The 19,191-nt window shown below is 41.6% G+C and overlaps 1 protein-coding gene across 2 annotated transcripts in view; it reads left to right on the top strand.

Moving 5' to 3' along the window:
• Positions 1 to 299: 299 nt before the first annotated feature.
• CRIM1 (cysteine rich transmembrane BMP regulator 1) overlaps positions 300 to 19,191 on the top strand; it is a 173,729-nt gene continuing 154,837 nt past the window's right edge. Inside the window, exons 1-2 of one of the 2 annotated variants that reach the window (XM_048296630.1) lie at positions 300 to 985; positions 14,853 to 15,026. In XM_048296630.1, coding sequence (XP_048152587.1) covers positions 634 to 985; positions 14,853 to 15,026 — 526 coding nt within the window. In that variant the 5' untranslated portion in view covers positions 300 to 633. Of the gene's footprint in view, positions 986 to 14,852; positions 15,027 to 19,191 lie in introns of those variants that run through there. The other variant, XM_048296632.1, reaches the window with a different exon arrangement.

The following is a 19,191-nucleotide window of genomic DNA, read 5'->3' as shown; positions in this document are numbered from 1 at the left end:
GCCGCCGCCCCGCTCCGCTCCGCGCCCGGAGCCCCGGGAGGGGGAGGGGAAGTGCAGGGGGAGGCGGAGGCGGCGGCCGCTGTGGGGCCCAGGCTGCTCGTCGCCTCCGCTGCGCCTCTTCCAGCCCCAGGATCTGGGGCTGGGGGGGGCGGGAGGAGAGGAGGCGGGCCCGCCTCAGCAGTGCCCAATGAGAGAGGCGCGGACGGGCACTTGGGGCGGTGCGGAGGCGATCATCGCCCAATGGGGGGCAGGGCAGAGGGCGCACTTGGAGCGGGGCGAGAGTGAGGCAGGAGGCGAGTCGGGACTCGGGACGCGAGGGGGGCAGAGCCAGCAGCCGTCGCCGCCGCAGCCGCGCTCGCAGCCGCTCGCACAGACGGCGCCGCGGGACCGGGAGCCGGCGGGCGAGGGACGAACGGACTGAGGGACGCCGCTTCCCGGAGGGGGCAGCGGGCGGAGCCGCAGCCCGCAGGAGAAGTTTGGCTGAAGCGGCCGCCGCCGCCGAGAGAGGAAACTTTCCTCGGGGGGCCGGAGGCGGGGGCGGCGGGAAGGAGCCGCGGCACGCTCGGGTCCGCCGCCCGGCGAGGGGGCTTCCGAGAGGCTCCCCCCGGCCCAGGCCGGGCTGCGGCGGCTGGGATGTACCTGGCAGCGGTCTCGGCGGGGAGGAGACGCCCGGGCGGAGACGGCAGCTGGCACCTGGCGGCTGCGGGGTGGCTGTTCCTGCTGGCCCTGCTGCTGGGCGAGTCGGGGACGCGTGCTCTCGTCTGCTTACCCTGCGACGAATCCAAATGCGAAGAACCGAAGAGCTGCCCCGGTAGCATCGTGCTGGGGATCTGCGGTTGCTGTTTCATGTGCGCTCGGCAGCGGAACGAGAGCTGCGGGGGAGTCTATGGGCTTCACGGAGCTTGCGACCGGGGCTTGCGCTGTGTCATACGACCGCCGCTAAACGGAGACTCCATCACCGAGTACGAAGTGGGCGTCTGCGAAGGTGAGAGGCGGTGGGACACCATCTATCTCTCCATCCATCCCCTGGGGTGGGGGTGCCCGATGGGCGGCGGGAAAGGAAGGAGGGCGCACCTAAGATGTCTTAGGCGCTGGTGCGCCCTCCTTCCCTTCCAGCCCGCTCGCCTGTCCCATCTGCGAGCGTGTCTTGTAACCTTCCCTGCTTAAAAAACCCCACAAACTCCTACTTAGAAGTTTGGCCCTTAATTTTCTTACCCTGAACTTTAAGGTTCTACCAATTCTCCCTTCTCCGTAGCGTGTCACTGGTTTGCTAATAGCTTATATCAGCTACTGATGCCTACCTAAAATTCCTTGATAAAGGACTCGGTAAGGGTTTGGCAGATGGAGATCGGCGGAGGTCAGTCGTGCACACATGATGCCTGTTCCGGATTCCCTCCTGTTTAAGGAAACAACAAACACTGATCGTCTTTTACAAAGTTTTCTTTCCTGTTCCTGTCACTTAATATCTCTCTGCCTGTCCTGCTCGGCATATAATGATAAGGGGTGTCTTTTTCCCTGCTGGAGCATCAAGCGGGTGGGGGAAATAACCACGGCAGAACTCCTCTCAAAGTCACTTCAGCTTCCTGCCGTGTGCTTGTGAGAGGATGAATAGGTATCAAATGCAAAAGGAGTTCACCCCCCTTCAGCTTTTATCTAATAGAGTTACTAAGATTTTATATATATATATATATATATATGTTACAAATCAATGAAAGGCCAGGGGTAAATTTTTAGTCTCTCTTTCTCTTGTACCTCCAGTTGCCTTTTCCCCCAAGCTGAGGGAAAACATGGCGCTCTAAAGAGATTAAAAATAAGCAGTAGTTTGGGATATGTATAAATGTATATGTGACTCGGAGCGGGAGCTTCGACAGTTCTGGAAGAGGAGACGGTGGCGGTCTCCTCTCGGCGGGTAGAGGGCAGTAGAAAGTCCAGAGAGCTGGTGAGGCTGCATCTGTCCAAAAAACTGGCATTTAAAATGATGCACTATTTTAAGAAAGCTAAAGCCGGTCATTTTTAGTGGGCAGCTGACCTTTGTCCTGGCGCTCATTATTAGTTTAAACCTCCATTTGCCTCCGTAACAAATAAATTGCAAACCACAGCAGAGCCGGGCAGTGTGTCCCCCCCTGTGCTGGAACCAATACCATCAGCCTCGGGAGCTGATGCTTGGGGAGGACGAGCTCCAGGTTAAAAGATGGATTGTTAAACATTTTAAAATGACCCTAAACTGTTTCTAAGACCTTGGTTGAGACTGTGTTGCTGAATATATACATTACTGTTGTCTCTTATTTTTAATATGTATTGGAAAAGTTTTTGTAAATAGAAAAGTACAAGCAAAGGTACTTTGAAAACTTACCTGGTTTTGCAGGAGTTTCTCCTATCGTGTGTTTTCAAGTAAAAGCTGAGCTAAAATAGCTTCCCCCCTTCTCGATGGTTAAAGGAACTAAAAGTCTACAGTCATTAAAGGCCTTAATGTTTCAGTTCCCGTACTGTATCACAATATGGACATCTCTGGCAGTTTAGGAGTATTTCATTCCTTTGAAGTGATGCAATCTGTACGTTGCTGTAGTTCAACTCATAACACGTCCCATCTACTGTTGAAAATAGTATGAAGCATTTGTTGGCAAGATTGTGTTTCAATTAGTGTTGTGGTTAGAAACTAGTTCCAGCTGTCCCTATAGGAATAGTCCTAGGGGAGGGAGGTAAAGAGGAGGGAGATAACGATCTATTAACTATAACTAAGGGAGATAAGTTAAAATAAGAAAATTAAATAGGTGAGTTATCTGTTTAATTTTCATTCTCATAAGTGAAAAGCAACCAAGCTGAACTGTCAGCCTAATAAATAGTCCTGGAATACCTATTAGTGAATTGTCAGGAAACTGTCTCATTCTAAGAAACAGAAGTAATATGTTGTTCTTCATGGTGCGTGTTTTGCACATGAGGTGGCAGCAAGGATAAAAGGGTACTGATTGTACTGCCTCTGATCACTAATATGCGGTTGAATAGCTCTGTTTTTTTCATTGTGATGACCTAAACAGTTGTGCAGTTTACAGGCACACATGCAACAGGCTAGGCTGGTGATGCCTGATGTGAGTGGTATTAAGCCATGCCTTTATCCCTTAACAGAATAAAGGCTGCACTTTTTTTGTTGTCTTGCGCACTGGGAGTGCAAACCCTTTCCTTCCCCAGCCCAGGGAGGAGGAAATAGAAGTGTCTTGCAGAACTGTGTGAGTAGAAATTCATGTTTTTACTCTCCTTCCTGTCTCTAGCTTTTTATTTCATTGCAATTTTTTACACTGAAATGACCCCTACTGGCTACAGTTATAAGCATGGCTTTTTGTATCATTTTTGAAGCTTTATCCCTGTCTTATTTCAGACTATCAGCATGTGCTGATAGAAGACTTTGAGAGCTGGAATAGCAGCAGGTAGAAATACTTGTCTGCTAACTTGGTTTTAGCATTTAAACGCACTCGACATAAATGAATTCTGTAACACCTGACAGATAAATCTCCCTGGCATCTGTTATTGGTAGCTTCTCTTTCTGAAATTACAAATAGAGTATTCTTTGTTAAAGCACTGTTTATTAATGAAATCTGTTGCTGATCCTGAGGGGTTTTTTCCTTTATCATTCTAAAACCTGAAGGAAGTTCTCATTCATCTTACCACCTTAACTATACACATTTCTAAGCAGTTCTAAGGCTCCATTTGTGTCGTTATCCTGAAGTGGGTAAATGCCTTTCCTGAATGCAGTTCTCTTCTTAGTAAATAATAATTCTGAGGTCCTGGTGCTGATGGCTACACCTCCTGAAGGGCATTCTTGAGAAACTTTGCACACCTCCAGCCCCTGTTGACTTTACAACATCCTTTACTGGATTGGTTCAATGAGGTGTTGAGACCCTACAGCCCCTTCCAAAGGCTCTTAGGATTGAGAAATTTTTAATGCAAAGCAGGAACTGCCTTGCTCTCTGCCTTTGAAGGTGGTCCTAGAGCCACCACTGAATTAGACTGAATTCTCCAGAACCATCTTAGCCTTGGCTACTGCAGCAGTGCAGCTGGGCAGGGCTCTGGCTTTCCAGGGGATCAGAGAGCCTTGAAAAAACTCTGCCGAAGAAGTTAGGTTATTCTGTGAAAGCATTTCTTGAGATGACTCTCTTGTCCTTTTCCATGCTTCCCTGGTTTCTGGTGCTATTAGATGAAGAGGCCTAGATTACTTTGCTAAACTCTCTGAAGTCATGACAATAGCAAATAATATAAAGCTGAAAATGACCTGAAATTATTTTTAACTGTGTAACAGAAACATAAGCTTTTGTGATATATGTGAAATGCTTAGTTAACACAACTGCTAGTCTTATGGTGGTTTTAGTTTCTCTTTAGAATATACTTCCATATGAATTAGCTTCTAGGTAGATATTGAAAGAAGATACTACTGTGCCACTAGCTTACCAATAATATCTATTGTTTTGTTTGGTCTTGGTTTGTTGCTTTGGTTTTAGTGGGGTTTGGGTGTGTTTTTTGCTTTAGTTGTTGGTTGGGGTTTTTTTGGTGGGGGGGGTACAGTTATTGCTGTATTCTTTTTGCTTACTGTAGGTAATTTAAGGCTTGCCTTGAATACTTGAGGCTTGTCTGCCTAGTGCATAACTTCTGAACTGGAGTTCTCTTGGGACCAGGAGAAAGTTGCTGTAGCAGATTTTAGGCAAGTATTGGGAAGTATGTGTGTTAATCTCTTAGGATGATGGCAGAAGCTTTCCTTACTGTGGCTAGTCCTAGTCTCATTTACTGAACTGCATCTTTTTGGGAGTTTGGAGCATTACAGTCTGTCTGACTCCTTGTTGGAGCAAACTGGGAGAGCTTGGATGTGTCCATTGTCCCTGTCCCCACCTTTAAGTCTGCCAGGTTTTCCTCCCTGAGAAATATATAAGGGCACAGTGTATGGTATGTAACCGAAGCTTGGTGAAACTGGAGTTGATGGGAAGAATTTAAACCTTGAAAGGCTAGCTTTTTTTTTTTTTTTTTTTTTTCAAAATTTGGAAGAGGAAAGCTAAGCTTGTTTTTTGTTTTGTTCAGGCATTGGTTTACATGTGTGCTAATGGAGTTTGTCTGTGCTTTACTGAAGTAAGAACAACTTGCTTATAGACTTGATAGTATTTTTATCATAGGTAGTGCTGATGCTTGTAACTTCTGTTGCAGAACCGTGTTTTCGGTTGTTTTCAGTCCTGTGCTTTCTAATGGGTCAATGGACACAAAGCCCTCAACTTGATGCTCTGTCTGCAGACAGACTGCTGTACAACATGCTTGGCTTCTTGCCTGTGATGTAGTCCAGACCCCTAAAGATCAGGCAGTATTTTGCTTTTAGTACAAGTTACTGAAGTTCAAGTAATTTGGAAGTTGTATGTGGGTAACCCAGTTGTTTACATCTGTTTGGACTGGAACAGTCCAAAAACTTTTTGTTTGGTTGGGTTTTTTTCTTTGTTAAGTAGTGAATGGCTGGGAAAATGTCCAAATGGTTCTCATGTCCATGTATGTGCAGAGAACTTCCTTCAGAAACATCAAGTGTTAAAACTGATGGTCTGGTTGGGGAGTTCATCAATATTAAGTGGTGTACCAATGGTTGTTGGTGTGAAGACAGTCAAAGTACTTCGTTCAGAGGCTGTCAGCAATCCAGACAATCAGGGAGACAAATGGAAAAATTATTCATGTTGTCAAAAAAGAAAATTGTCAGAAAAATTACTGAAGTTGTGAAACTGGAATGAGAAGTAGTTCTTTGGTGAATGTTCAGCTTCTGATATGCTAGTCTTGATCAGATTTAACAGTCCCCTTCCCCTACTCCTCCTCCCTGCCCCCCCAAAAAACACTTATTAGGAGAATGCTGACTTCTTACACACAGACTGGATAATTTCTAAGCTATTTCTACCCTGTATTCCATCAATGCTGAGATCTCAACATCAGTAAGAACATGTAACTCTTGAGTGTGGCATGGAATTTGAATTGGATCAGGTGCTTATTTGACTTGGAAATGGCTTCCTCTCTGTTTCTGGGCATCGTGTTTCAATTTTAGAAAAGACTTGCTTCCAGTATTTCAGCAAAAATTAAATGGAAAAGTCTAACAGATGTGATGCAGGAATTGGTATGGTTTTGCTGTTGTGGATCAGCACAGTTAGTTTAAAACTAGAAATCTCACTGTAGATAGGCTGGATTACTAAATTTTTTAACTTCTCTAAGAGGAACGTTCTCTTTTTATTTATTTTTAGTTTTTAAAACTTTGTATAAGCATCCTCTGCTTATGTTAATTTTTCCACATAGTGATTTTTTCCCCAGGTTCCCCAAAATCATGGTGCTTATACAGATTTTTTCCTTTTTATTTTTTTATACTACCTTCGAACTTGCCCCATGGCATCTTTGCTGGTTTAAGCACCCTCTAGCTAATTCAAGGATTCTTGCATAATTTAACTTCTTGCCTGGTACTTATTCAACCAAAATGTCATTTCACTGACAGGTGTATTATGCAATAATTAGCCCATTAATATGGTTCAGAAATGCTTTCCTCTCCCCCTCCTTACTTTGTGCCCCGTTAAGGATTTTTCATCTCAATAAGTAAAGTTTATAGGATCTTGCAGACAGAACCAAACGTTTCTCTGTTTTAATGGATTAAATACTTTGTAGAGGTGACCTATTAAGTATCTCTTGTGACTTATAAACTGCTTTCATTTGAGAATGCATTTAATCCACAGGGAATGTAAACTTGGAAATCATGAACTCAGGGTTTTGCCTGACACTTTGAGTGACACCTGCTGTGTCTGACGATACTGGAATTTGGAAAATGACTGATACTGACACAGAAAGCTTATGTAGATGGAGAAACTTACCAACATAAAACAAGATGGGAAGACAACTTTGCATAGAGGCTATCTAGATTAAATTCCACATAAGCGTAAGGATTAAAAATAGTCCCTGAGCGTGCTCTTGTCTAAACAGACTAGTTTGGCCTTGTTTTGGGGAAGTAATGTTTTGAGAAGAATGGAAGCAGTTCACACTTTTACCAGAGGCAATACTTAGTCCCCAGCAGCTCTCCCTGAGTATACTGGGTACTTAACTGGAGAATCTGCAAATCATGTTACCACCACCTTGTGGGTCATGAGTGTGCACGTCTTTATTAAGACTGAATAAGAAAACGAACTGGGGAGCACAGGGTTGTGGGCAGGAGGAAAAGCACTGACTGGCTCATAGGCATGCACCAATTCCCATGTTCTTACTTATTTCCTAGACTTTAAGTCTTACATAGACAGCTACCATTAGGCTTCAGTTGTTGGTTGGGGTTTTTTTGTTTGTTTGGATGAGTTTGTTGTTTTTTGGGTTTTATTCCACTGGTGAAAAGTCTAGCAAGAGTAATGTTTCTGAATCTAAGACAGCCCTTTCTGTTGGGTCATTTCTCCTTGAAATGAATTAAATTTCAGTGTTTTGCTACAGGCTGTGTTGTACTCTCCTCAAGATTTTTTCAGAAAGGCTGGATGTGTGTGTGTGGCAGCATTTTTTCCCCTCACTGATGGGTTGTTGATAAAAAGCTGGGGTCATACTGATAATGGTGTTATACTCACTGATGTAATATGTGCTGCTTTCACAGTAGAAATGCCAAACTTGATGTCTATCTCTAAGTGAGGTTTTAGAAAAAGAAAAGAAGCCTTGAGGGTAATTCTAAATCCAGCCTAAAGTTTTTCCTGTAGTCTTCTATGACTAAGAAATGGGGTGTAATTCCTCTGAAACATGTTGTAATTATGTTCAGTGGTGCTGCATTAATGTCTGGGGGGGAAAGTGGCAAAATACTTAGGATATCACATTTCTTACAATAGTGTGGACTGTTCTTGGTATAGGTTGCTTTACTCATGGCCCTGTTCCAGAATTTGTCTTTGACAAAACTTTTCCTACTCCTGTCAGCTTTGCCTCTGCCTAGCAGCTTCAGCAAGCTGCCAGCCAACTACTTGTTTGCAGTGAAGCTGATGCGTGCTGCTGTACATGCAGGCTTCTGAAGTGTGTGGGTGCAGAGTGTGGCTTGGGGAAAAAAAAAAAAAGAAAGAAAATTGGAACTTTAGACTGCTTTGGAAAATGGATATGAAGCTTTGGCCCTTTTCTGAGGCTCTAGCAATTATTTTTGTAAAGAGTTTTCTAGAGCTAGAGGAAAAATCTGCTATGACAGCTAAAACACCACTGTCTGTGCTCGTTCTAATCACAAGAGTACTGGCAGACGCTTTTTCTGACCAATTAAATCCTGGGACACAGTGTAGTATTTTCAGTCAGCTATTTACGAACAAGACATGGTTCTGGTCATTGGATTAAAATAATTTGCCTGTAAGCCTTTTTTCAGGTGTGTAAATGTGTAGGCGTCAGACTTCAAAACTCATGATTTAATATTTCAAACCATCTTTGGGGAAGAAGGCTTTTGGAAGTACCGTTTACTTTTGCTGTGAGGAGCCCTAAGAGTGAAAGTCATAAAAAAACAAGACAAAACACACTCCTTCCCACTCCCTCTGTCCCTTGATTCCCCCTGCCCAAAAAAAAGGCAGGGAGAGGGGAGTACCTGGAGAGGTAAAATATTCCCGACAGTGGAATTTGCAGTAATTGTGCACATCACATGCTTCACTTAACATTTCCATTTATCTCCTTGCCTTCCTCAAGACTTCTGTGGAGTTTCTGATAATTCACTGGAAAGCTGATCTGTTTAAATACATTCTTCATTCCTTAGTATGAAATAACTGTCTTCAGACATGTGAAGAGCTGCTGCAGTGAAAATCTTTCTCACTCTGTTGGGGATTTGATCACCTGAGATACATGCTAAGATAAAGCAGGCAGTCAGGTTGGAGACAAGCATTCCGTGTATGTGTTTCTGAGGTATCTAAATGTTATGGTACAGTTCTGCTTTCTAGCTTTGACTAGAAATTTTCTCAGGAAGCTGCAAAACCCTTTTATACTGCTGTACATTCCACATGAAGATTTGGTCTTGGAAAATGAACCATTCCAAAATGTGGAAAAAAAAAATGCTTTCTCACAAAACTCTCAGCTGTGTGTCTTACCATAAAAGTTTCTGCCGGCTCTAGTCCTTGATTCATGACTTCAGTGGAGGAATAAGTTGCAAGAAGGAAAAGGATTGAAGCCAGTGTATGAGCTCAAACTCACTTCAAGGCTAGTCTTCCCTTCTGCTGCTTTTCAAGGTCTGGGGCTGGGTTTCAAGCATTCTTTAGTGGTGATTAGTCATTTCTATTGTTCAGCTGCTCCAAAACATGAATTTCCTTTCCATCATTCTTTTTTCCTGTTCAAAGAGTGTACTGGCAAGAAGCATTTCCTTTTTTTATTTTAGCAAGTTAGAATCCTTTCAGAGTCTCATACCATCTTAATGAATACCACTGATTTGAAAATGCTGTTGTGTATGCCAGTGTTCTGGAGTGGTGGGGCTCAGACCTGGAGTCTAGTGTCATGGAGGAGTTTCTGAAAAGTTCCCCCCCCCACTTCCCAGTTCCCAGAGGGCAGTCAGTACCAGTCTCAGTAAGGATTACTTCTCTCTTGTCTTCAAATGCGGATTTAAAAGGATGCAAAAGTCTGTGAGATGTGACTTGGACAGTTTTACTTTCAGGTCATCAATGCATTTTGCGGTGTCTTTGCTCTTTTCAGCATCCTAAGAGCTACCTGTGATGCTGAAAAAAGGGGCGGAAGTAGCTGAGTAACATGCTTTAGTTAAATGTAAATTATGGGAGTTGACTCAATCCACTCCAGTTAAATTGCAGTTCAAAGGGTAGGGTGGTAAACATAAGATTATTGTGGGTGAAATGCTTGTGAATTGGTTTTCATCAGTGATACTTTAGTGACCATTTCAGTGTTTCTTGCTGTTTTGAGGTGATGCATTATCTTTGTAAACTGTGAAGGAGAGCAGTATAGTGTTTTCCAAACAGTAGCTGATATTCATTAACTGTCCAGAAAGAAAGAGAAGGGTTGGGACACAAAAGAGAAGTTTCTGTAGCAGGCAGAAGGAATTGAGAACTTGAAGGGAAAGCAAAAATTTAAGCAGTGGAGAAGGAGTCTCTGAAAAGGTCTTTCCTTGTACTTTTAGCTTGCACCTGTTTTGAGATGATCCTTTGCCAATGGGGACAATAAATGTAACTATAGTGAGGTACTGTGTGCCTTGAAAGTAAGGCTCAAAGTTAGTTTCTAAATATGATGTTTTTCTAAAAATGCAGGCAGCTCTTTGGGCAAAGAAGATGAATGCTTCAATTGTGAGCATCGTGCCTTGCATGGTGCTGTGTTGTGAGTGCTGGTATGCAGGATTTAGTATGGAAGAAGTGATGGAATGCTGCTTACCAGAGACATGATTCTCAGACTATTTCCAGACTAGACCTGTTTAAGGACCTCTTGTTCAACTTGTTAATGCCTTAATCCTCTTCCCTACTTTAGATGCATGCTATGACAGGACTTGGGAGTTCAGCAACCCAGAGCAGTATGTGAATTTTTAGCAAGCTGAAACATTTGCTTTGCAGAAAGCAAGTGATTATATGAATGATAGAAAAGGAAAATGTTTGGAATTAATGTGAAGTTTCCCTTCCTGTGGCTTCATTTTGGTATGAAAGCACAGTTAGAAGAATTGAAAAGGTATTATGTCCTAGACTTAACTTTGATCTGAGTAAATGCAGAACTACTTTATTATCTGGAACTTGCCTGAATGAGTCAGAAAGAGTGGGGAACTGCATGTAGACAGAAATTATTTGAAAGAGAAATGACTTTGAAGCTGTAGTTATGAGCCTGCTGGGAACATTTGAACTGCTTCGAGGCTTGTGTGCAAAAGGTACTTGAGTGACTGTATAATAAGAGTCCAGTGACAACTCAGGACAGCTAAAAAGTGTGGCCCTTTGATTTCTTGCCCTTACCTGATCATGCCAGCATAATGAGGTGGTGAAAATCACAGCTAAACAAAGATCAGTTTGAATGAAAACTAATAGTTTACTTGGGCGGCTTTTCAGCTGGATTGCTTCTAAATACCCCAGAATGTTAAATACATACTTGATTTTTATATTTTTAGGTGTCCTAGAAGTCAGCTAGGGGATAGGATATGCATACTAAGGTTTGAGGCTTAGATTCTTATATTTGGGATTTGTTGGCCCTGCTTGCAGAGAAAGCTTTCACAAACTACTACATCAGTTTCTCTCTTCACATCATCCAGATTTGAGAGGTAGGCATGAAAGAACAGCCTTCTGAAAAGGAAGCCATAGAGGTCAAGTAGAGCATGCAGGAAAATGTATACAGCCTGGAATAGTTAATGAACTGTCCCAGGTCCCAAATCACTGCTGTGTAAAAGTTTGGTTTTGGAGTAGTCCCCAGGACATAATGATCTTTGTGAATAATAGAGGCTAGGTTATATGCTTCATACAAGATAGCGTTCCATTGTCAGTTGACATACTGCTGACCTCTAAAGGAGCGAGCAGGTTATACTGGACCACCATTTATCTGCATCAATGAGAGCACTGGAGGCCTTTGCATCAGGTATCCAAAGCTTTGATTTGAAGTGAGGTGGATTCATCCCTTTAGCTCTTGTGAGTACTTTCATGTGGTTGTACCTTTCATTCCAAAGAATTTTGTTCTGCTTATATTGATGTGACTTCTGAGAGTTTATTCTAAGTGGTAAACAATTACTCATTTAACAGGACCTTGAAATTCTGTTCATAAAAGGACTAAATCAACCAGGAAAAGGAGTCAGTCTTTAGTCTGCATGAAAAATCATGGTAGACTTGGCACTGATTTACTGAACTAAAATAAGCTCTTGCTACATGTTTACTCCTTCATTGATGGAAATCGTGTTTCTAAATAAACTTCTGTGAAAAGTAAGCTGCTAGAAGTTGTGCAGGCTAAAACTGGATTTGCATTCTTCCTGCCTGAATGTAACTTTTTTGTATTCACACCAAGTAATGAAAAATAGCTTGTTTGAAGATTCAACATGTTAGAAGTATAGTCTGCACAAGTATTACTGAGGGATTTCTCTTCTCATTAAGACTTTAATGGCTACTGAGCTAATTTTTGAGATGTGGGGCAGTGAAGACTTTAGGTGCACTTACTGTTAGGCCAAGTGCTTCCTGTGTACCTCCTTTTCTGGAAACTTACAAGAGGTGGCAGATGTGGTACCAACCACTAACCTGTCCTGGGAGTCAGGGTGCCACAGTGTGCAGTGCATCTGCATTGAGGTGTTCTACCGCAGGTAAGGGATGACTTTGCTTTCTATGCCAGCTGGGTCCCACCTTATGTGGGGTTGGCAGCTCTCATGTGACAAGATCCTGCTGATCTGTCTGCCTTAAGAAGATCTAGTGCTGAAATGCCACAAGGCAAAGCAGCACAAATGCTCTAAACTGGTTTGCTAGAAAAGCAGCAGAGCATCGCTGTCTGTGTGTCCTTCCAGTCTGCACTGCACAGGCCTGGGAGGCGCAGGGCTGAGAGTGCATGCACTGCCTCTGGGCTCCTGTCCTGCACCCAGGAGTACAGGAGGAGTGTTCATGTCAGAAACAGGGAGCAACACAAGCACTTCTTTAAGGCTGTTAGACTGATCTGGATGAAGCTGTGGTCCCTGCTGTTGCAGAGTTTGAAACAGCCAGTCTTGAACCATAGGTGAAGCTTTTGTTCTTGTTATGTGGATTACTGCTGTGCCTTCTAAAATACAAATTGTCCAGGCTGTATTCCGGCTTCTCAAAAACAGGATGTATTCTTGTTCTCCAAATTCTCAGGGTTGTTTTTTTTTTTTTTCCCCTGTGTATGTATGGCCTCATGACGAGAATGTCCCAAGCATTACTGGAGAGGCATCTTCTTTTGAAAGAATTTTAATGGTTTCTCTTCAGGAACTTCTGCACTTCCTCTGACTTTCATTGATACAGTTGCTGTATTGGATGATAGAAAAAGATTACTTCCTGGGGTTAGTGACTACTCTTCTTTGCTATTTTTATGGAGAAGGGCCATGAGGTTCCCATGGAGGTTCCCATCTTCATGTCTAAAATGGTCTTTGCTGTTTATCAGTGCTTTTTGTCAGCAGGGTACTTTGCTGACTCATTAGTTCTATTAGGCAAGTGGTTGTGCAGGGAGAAATATACCTGTGAGAATCTGCTCTGACACTTCTATAGATCATGTACAGTACCAAATTGGTAAATGGCTCTTTCTAGATGTTCTTTTATTTTCCCCAAAACAGGAAAAACTTGAGGTTAGAAGATACTCTGCATGTTTCTATTAGTGGAAAGAATTTACTTGTCAACTTCAGCATATGTGTGTATATACTGTTATTTGCTGTTAGTTTTTAGGCTTCTATTGAGCATCAGTCTACTGAATGACAGTTTTGTATTTGGCTGTGGGCTGTCATACTGGAGGACAGCTTCTGATAACCCCAACAACAACAAGAAACCTATCCTTCATAACTGGAAGATATTTTAACTTTTTTGGAGTGTTTCTTGGTAGGATCTATATTGGAAACTTGCTTGTAGATAGTAAATAAAATAGGAGTGAACTACTTAGAATGCCCAACGTGACTGCTGCTGTTGAGTGTAAGGGTATAAAGATTAAAAATATCTATTTTTTCCTATGTTCATTATTAGAAGTCAGTGGACTCTGTGCAACTATTTTGTAGCACTTAATTTTCCAAGCTTGTCTGTCTGTAAAACATCTAGTGAAGAATACCTAATGTTTAATTTAGTTTCTTCAATCTTGCTTAAAAAGTGTCTGATAGGACAAGGGGGAATGGCTTAAAACTGAAAGAGAATAGGCTTAGACTTGATGTTAGGAAGAAGTTCTTTACTGTGAGGGTGGTGAGGCACTGTAACAGGTTGCCCAGAGAAGTTGTGGATGCCCTGGCAGTGTTCTAGGCTGGGCTGGCTGGGGCTTTGAGCAACCTGGTCTAGTAGAAGGTGTCCCTGCCCATGTCGGGGGGGTTGGAACTGGATGGTCTTGAAGGTCCCTTCAAATCCAGGCCATTCTATGATTCTATCTTGGTTAAACTTGTGAATTGGTGGGATGTTGCTGTACGTGCACTTGACCTAAGGAAACTTAGGTATTGTAGGACTGGTTTTGGAATTTTGGATTGACTGGATTTGTATCTCTTTATGGAGAAAAAAAATACATCTTGTTGCAAGTAGCCTCCTAAAAGGGAGGCAGGCAGTTGTGCAGTGGGAACACCAGTTATGCGCAATTGTCAGGGTTAATTCAAAAGGAACAGTTACTTAGGCAGAGAGACTCATCCTGGCCCCACTATCCCTAGACCCTTGACAGCAAGGAGTGCTGTGTGCTTGATCAATTCTCCAAGAATATGTATGATAATTCAGGACTGCTGGAAAACTCATTTTTGGTCATATAATGGAATTGGAGGCCTGGCATCTTGCAGCTTTTCTGTAATAAAAAGTTATCTCTGTGGAGGGAATTCTATGTGGTGTGTTTTTTAATCATCTTTTAAAATGCTCTCTTTCTGACTCAATTTTGACTTCTGTAACAGCTGCAGATTCGGTACAATGTTCTCACTTCCATTATAAATAGAACTTCTACTATCTGCAAAAGTTATTTCTGTTAGACTAGCACTCATTTGTACTGCAGCTATGCCTTTTCCTGAGATGACTTTGTTTTTCATACAGATGGAAGTAAACAATGCCAGTTGCTTTAGCAAAATGGGCAGTAGAAGAGCTGTGAGACATGGTATTTAACAAATCCCACTGTTTAGATTAATCCATTCTTTTTTTCATGTTACCTTCTGTTTAGCACTGCGTTGAACTTGAAGTGAATCGCACCCAACTTCAAAGCAGCTGAAATTTATGTACTGCAGCTGAAATCCAATAGTGAGCGAGTTTGTTTGTTTATTTTAGATGAAAACTGGGATGATGATCAGCTTCTTGGATTTGAGCCGTGCAATGAAAACCTTATAACAGGTTGTAACATAATCAACGGGAAATGTGAATGTGACACCATTCGGACCTGTAATAACCCATTTGAGTTTCCAAGCCGGGATACTTGTCTGTTGGCCTTGAAAAGGATTGAAGGTAAGCACTTGTCTTCAGTAATTCAGAGTTAGTAATTTTTTCTGTGCAGTTGATGAAAAACTAGAGTTTAGTTTATGTGTTTTAGGATGACTTGTGTAGTTTCAGATACCTCTGGTCTTCTACATGTCAGAAAACAGGTGTATGTTTTAGAGGAAGATAGCACCTCATAAGCTTGGAATTCCAAATGCTTAATTTTAAGAAGGAAAAAACCCCATGCTTTGTGTGCTATGATGTTTGCAGATTTTAAGACTAAATGGTTCTGTTTGCAGTGTGTGGTAGCTATCTTTGCTTATCTTTAGCTGCAAAGTAGTGTGGAATACTCTTTAGATGTGTTGATGTGACTGAATCATGAATTAACACAGTGGATTTCAATAGTAAAGGCATAGAAAAAGGAGTAGTTACCAATTATACTTGTATCTTTTATTATATGAATGCATGTATTGCTATTTTTTTTAAGTTTACATAATGTTACATTACCTTAATGCTCATATTTTACACTACTTATGTCCTTTGATTAGATTTGTATTAGGTCTCATATGTTTATGCTTATTCATACATCCATATTTGTTTTGCTTTTTTTTTCTTTTTGTTGCTTATGGCTGAACTGCAAATGAGTTGGCTCAAATGTATCCAGCTGGAATTAAATTTACATGGTATATTTCTGGATTGTTCTGAACAGCAGTCAAAGGAGTGATCTTGGACCCTTTCTATGATGCTGTAATTACTGTTTATTCTCCAAAGTGTTCAGGAACATGCAGAAGTTGATTAGTGGTGTGAACCTGCTTAATTAGACTACTTTAAAACAATGTTTAAAGTCATATTGCAAAAGTGAATGTATTTACAAGGCTACTGACCATATTTTAGGTTAAGGAAATCTTTGACTTGAGAAAGTGTGATGTGATGTCATCTGTTATACGCCTTTTGTGTTAAGAAAATTGGTTTTGTGCTACAGACTTTATCTAAGGAGATGTTGTGAGAAACTGCAGAAACATACTCATGATTGTCGGTCATGATGTTGTTCACTAAAGGCATCCAAGTGCTTGCTCTGGGATTTTTGTGGGATTCTTTTCTTTTGTAACTCTAGGAAGAGCAGAGGCAGAGCCTTTGGTCTGTTGTTGGTGTAGTAATAGGCAATAGCATATATGGGTTCTTCAGTCTTACCACTTCTTTTTTGACTTGGGAGTGTGTAACTAAGTCCTGTAATATTTCAGCAGGATGCCATTGGCATGGCAGTTCATCGTATGTTTAACTTGCTGTGAAAATCTGCTGTGGGTTGTCTTTTTGTACTTTGCATCCTTGGAGGAAATGGACTTAGCTTGTGGAATGGCATAGCTGAAGCAGGTTGATTCTGAGTCGCTTTCAGCGATCCCTTTTTTCAGCTAAACTTTCATTTTAAAAAGAACAGCATTTTATAATTAGCCATGAGGTAACAATATTCTACATGTAAACTGTCTGGTATAAGAGCTGTGGTGCACTTATTTTTTCAGAGATGTAATTTTCTTTTTTTTTTAAACTCAGTTTTATTTTTTTGTGGAGTGGGGAGGGTGTTCTTCCAAAGCCTCAGACTATGGGGCACCAGTAGAAGTGTTTAGGGCCTGTTGACTTTTTAATTTTTCACAGTTGGGAAGGATGGCTGATGCAAGTGTTGAAGCAACAACAGTACCTTTAAATAACAGAAGTCTGGCAGTCACAACTTGAGTGTTAAAACAGTCCAGCTTTTACTCATAAGAATGTGAATTTGCATTTGCATCCTCAGACTATCAAACTGTGCCACTGAGGGATGTTGGAAGGTAATCCCTTTGTATTTACTAATAGACAGCAGAAGCCATAATGTAATTTTGATTTCTGCATTTTACAGATACAGTCTGTTAAATTTGCCTACTGGATTTTGCACTGTAAATGCTTATTCCGTCTTTCTCCAACTAGCATTGGTAATTGAATGCTAGCTGCTAATGGAGGTTGTTTCTTTAAATGCATTAGTTCTTGTTTTGGTAATTAAAACCAAAGTAATGCTTCATCCTGTACCTAAGCTAACGGAAAAGAAGAATAACTTTTTTCCACTAGTGCTTGCCACGTCCCTGTTTGCTAAGCAAGCCAAGTCTCTTAGGTAAAATGGAATAGACACTTTGGTGTGTCTGAGCCAGTACTTGCTGCTTGAATATTTCAGGTTTTCAAATTTTAATAGTCTGAAAATGGAATTCAACCACTTGGAAAGTCCACCTGAAACATGGCTTAGGTAGCACACAAACCACAGGGCTCTGTGATTATGTTAAAATAGAGAAGTCTTTCAGTTTATTTAAGGCAAGCTAAATCTTAAAGTGTAGTGTCATGTAAAAAGGAATGATTCATAAGATCTGTTAAATATGTCAAATTAAGATTTTCCTAAAATCCAAATTACTGATGTATACTTCACTCTTTTGGCTTGTCTGTTAAAGATAATAGCAGGAAGATTTGAAACTAGTAATTTAAACCTTTAAATACTCTAATAGACTCTGTTGCCATGGAAAGTGGGACCAAGGGAGGGTAGTCTAACTTCTCTCTCCTCACCACACTTTACATGGATAATTAAATATATAGTGTGATTAAAAAGACGTAAGTTGAATACCTGAATGATGGATACATGGTAAGAGTTTCTGAGGAAAACTGCTCAGCTTGCTGAAAGCCTGCAGATAAGGAATCTGTTGCATAGATACAACCTGACAAGTAACAAACAGTGGGCTGAAATCTGGAATCCCATTTCCATAAGGGAATGAGCTGAGGGATTGAGGCTTTTGCATGTACTTCATTTTCTTGTGTGTTTTTCTGCTAGCACCTTCCCTTTCAAGAGTCTTTCCAGTCATCTTCCTTCTTTATCTAGTTTGCCTTATACTTAAGCTTTTCAGCCTGTGTGTGGTCTTCCCTTCTGGGCTTGATGTTAATTCTAGCTTGCTTACTCTACTAACCCAAAGTTTTCTCTCGTTAGCTTCATGTAGGATCTTTCTTTTCCTATTGGCTTGGGTTCTGCCTGCCTTCCTGGGTTCCTCATATTTCATTCTAACTTTACCTCTCTCTGTCTCTTTCTTTGCCTACCCATTTAATTCTGTTTGTATCCCAGTTCACTTAAAACAACTTCTATCCTTCCTTCCCAAAATCAGGTCGCCTGGGCTCTAATGTCATGTTGTTTTGATGTCACTGACAGGACCATGTTCTTTATTTTGTCTGCCTGAGTCTTGGTCTACCTTGTACTGGGAAAGCCTGTGATGAGATTAATCTCTACTCAATTGTGTGTAACCTCTGTAGGGGTGCTGATGTCTATTGGCAAGAAAATATGGCAAGGCTAAAGTGCAGTCTCAGTGATACAGGTAACTCAAGGCAGTTGTCATATCCACCCCTTGTACTTGTTTTCCTGGAAAACAGTAGGATTATATACATTTGAAAGAATTGGTTTTGTCATAAAACTTGGTAGCCACCTTTTATCTAATTTTCATGTAGACATGCTGGAAACGTTTAAAGAGTTGTTACTTGAATAGAGTATTTATGAGCACTTATGCTTAGAGGTCTCCCAGCTCTATCACCAGGCTTGAAGTGCCTGTTTCTCTACATGGACCATCAATGACTCTTCATAGAGAAGGTTTGTATAGAGGTCGTGAACCATCCTACTATGAGGAAATGCACACATTTGGGGCTAGAAAGAAGCTGTCTGGAAAAGCTATTGCATACCTAGTGTATGCAATACCACCCCACCGAACCTGGTGGGGGAGGGGTGGTTGTGCCTTCTCTGAGGATATATTTCTAAATTTGGCCAAACCGGAACACCTAGTAATAATAATAATAACAACAATAATAGATTCCTATGTTGGGGTGTTTGGGTTTGGTTTCTTTTTCGTTATTGTTGTTTAAAATGCTTTCGGTTATTGTCTTGATGAGTGCCTGTTCTGATATGATTCAGGAAATCCTGTGTTCTTGAGCTTGGAAAGTTTGTTTCTATTCAGGAGCCTGCTAGTGATGACAGCTTGGTTGAACTTGGACTGCTGGAGTGGACTGTGAAAAATATGGCCGGGGGTGACCAGAAAATGCCTTCTGTCTGCTGAGCCACACTTAGCAGGTCAGGAGTCTTAATAAGCTGCATCTATGCATTCTTGCAGTCATGATTTGAAAAGAATTAGCTGCAGCCAGGACAAAAGAG

The sequence above is a fragment of the Corvus hawaiiensis genome, chromosome 3 (genome assembly GCF_020740725.1).
Source record: "Corvus hawaiiensis isolate bCorHaw1 chromosome 3, bCorHaw1.pri.cur, whole genome shotgun sequence".
Classification (NCBI taxonomy): domain Eukaryota; kingdom Metazoa; phylum Chordata; class Aves; order Passeriformes; family Corvidae; genus Corvus; species Corvus hawaiiensis.
The sequence above is the reverse complement of the archived record's forward strand: the minus strand, read 5'-3'. Positions and strand labels throughout refer to the sequence as shown.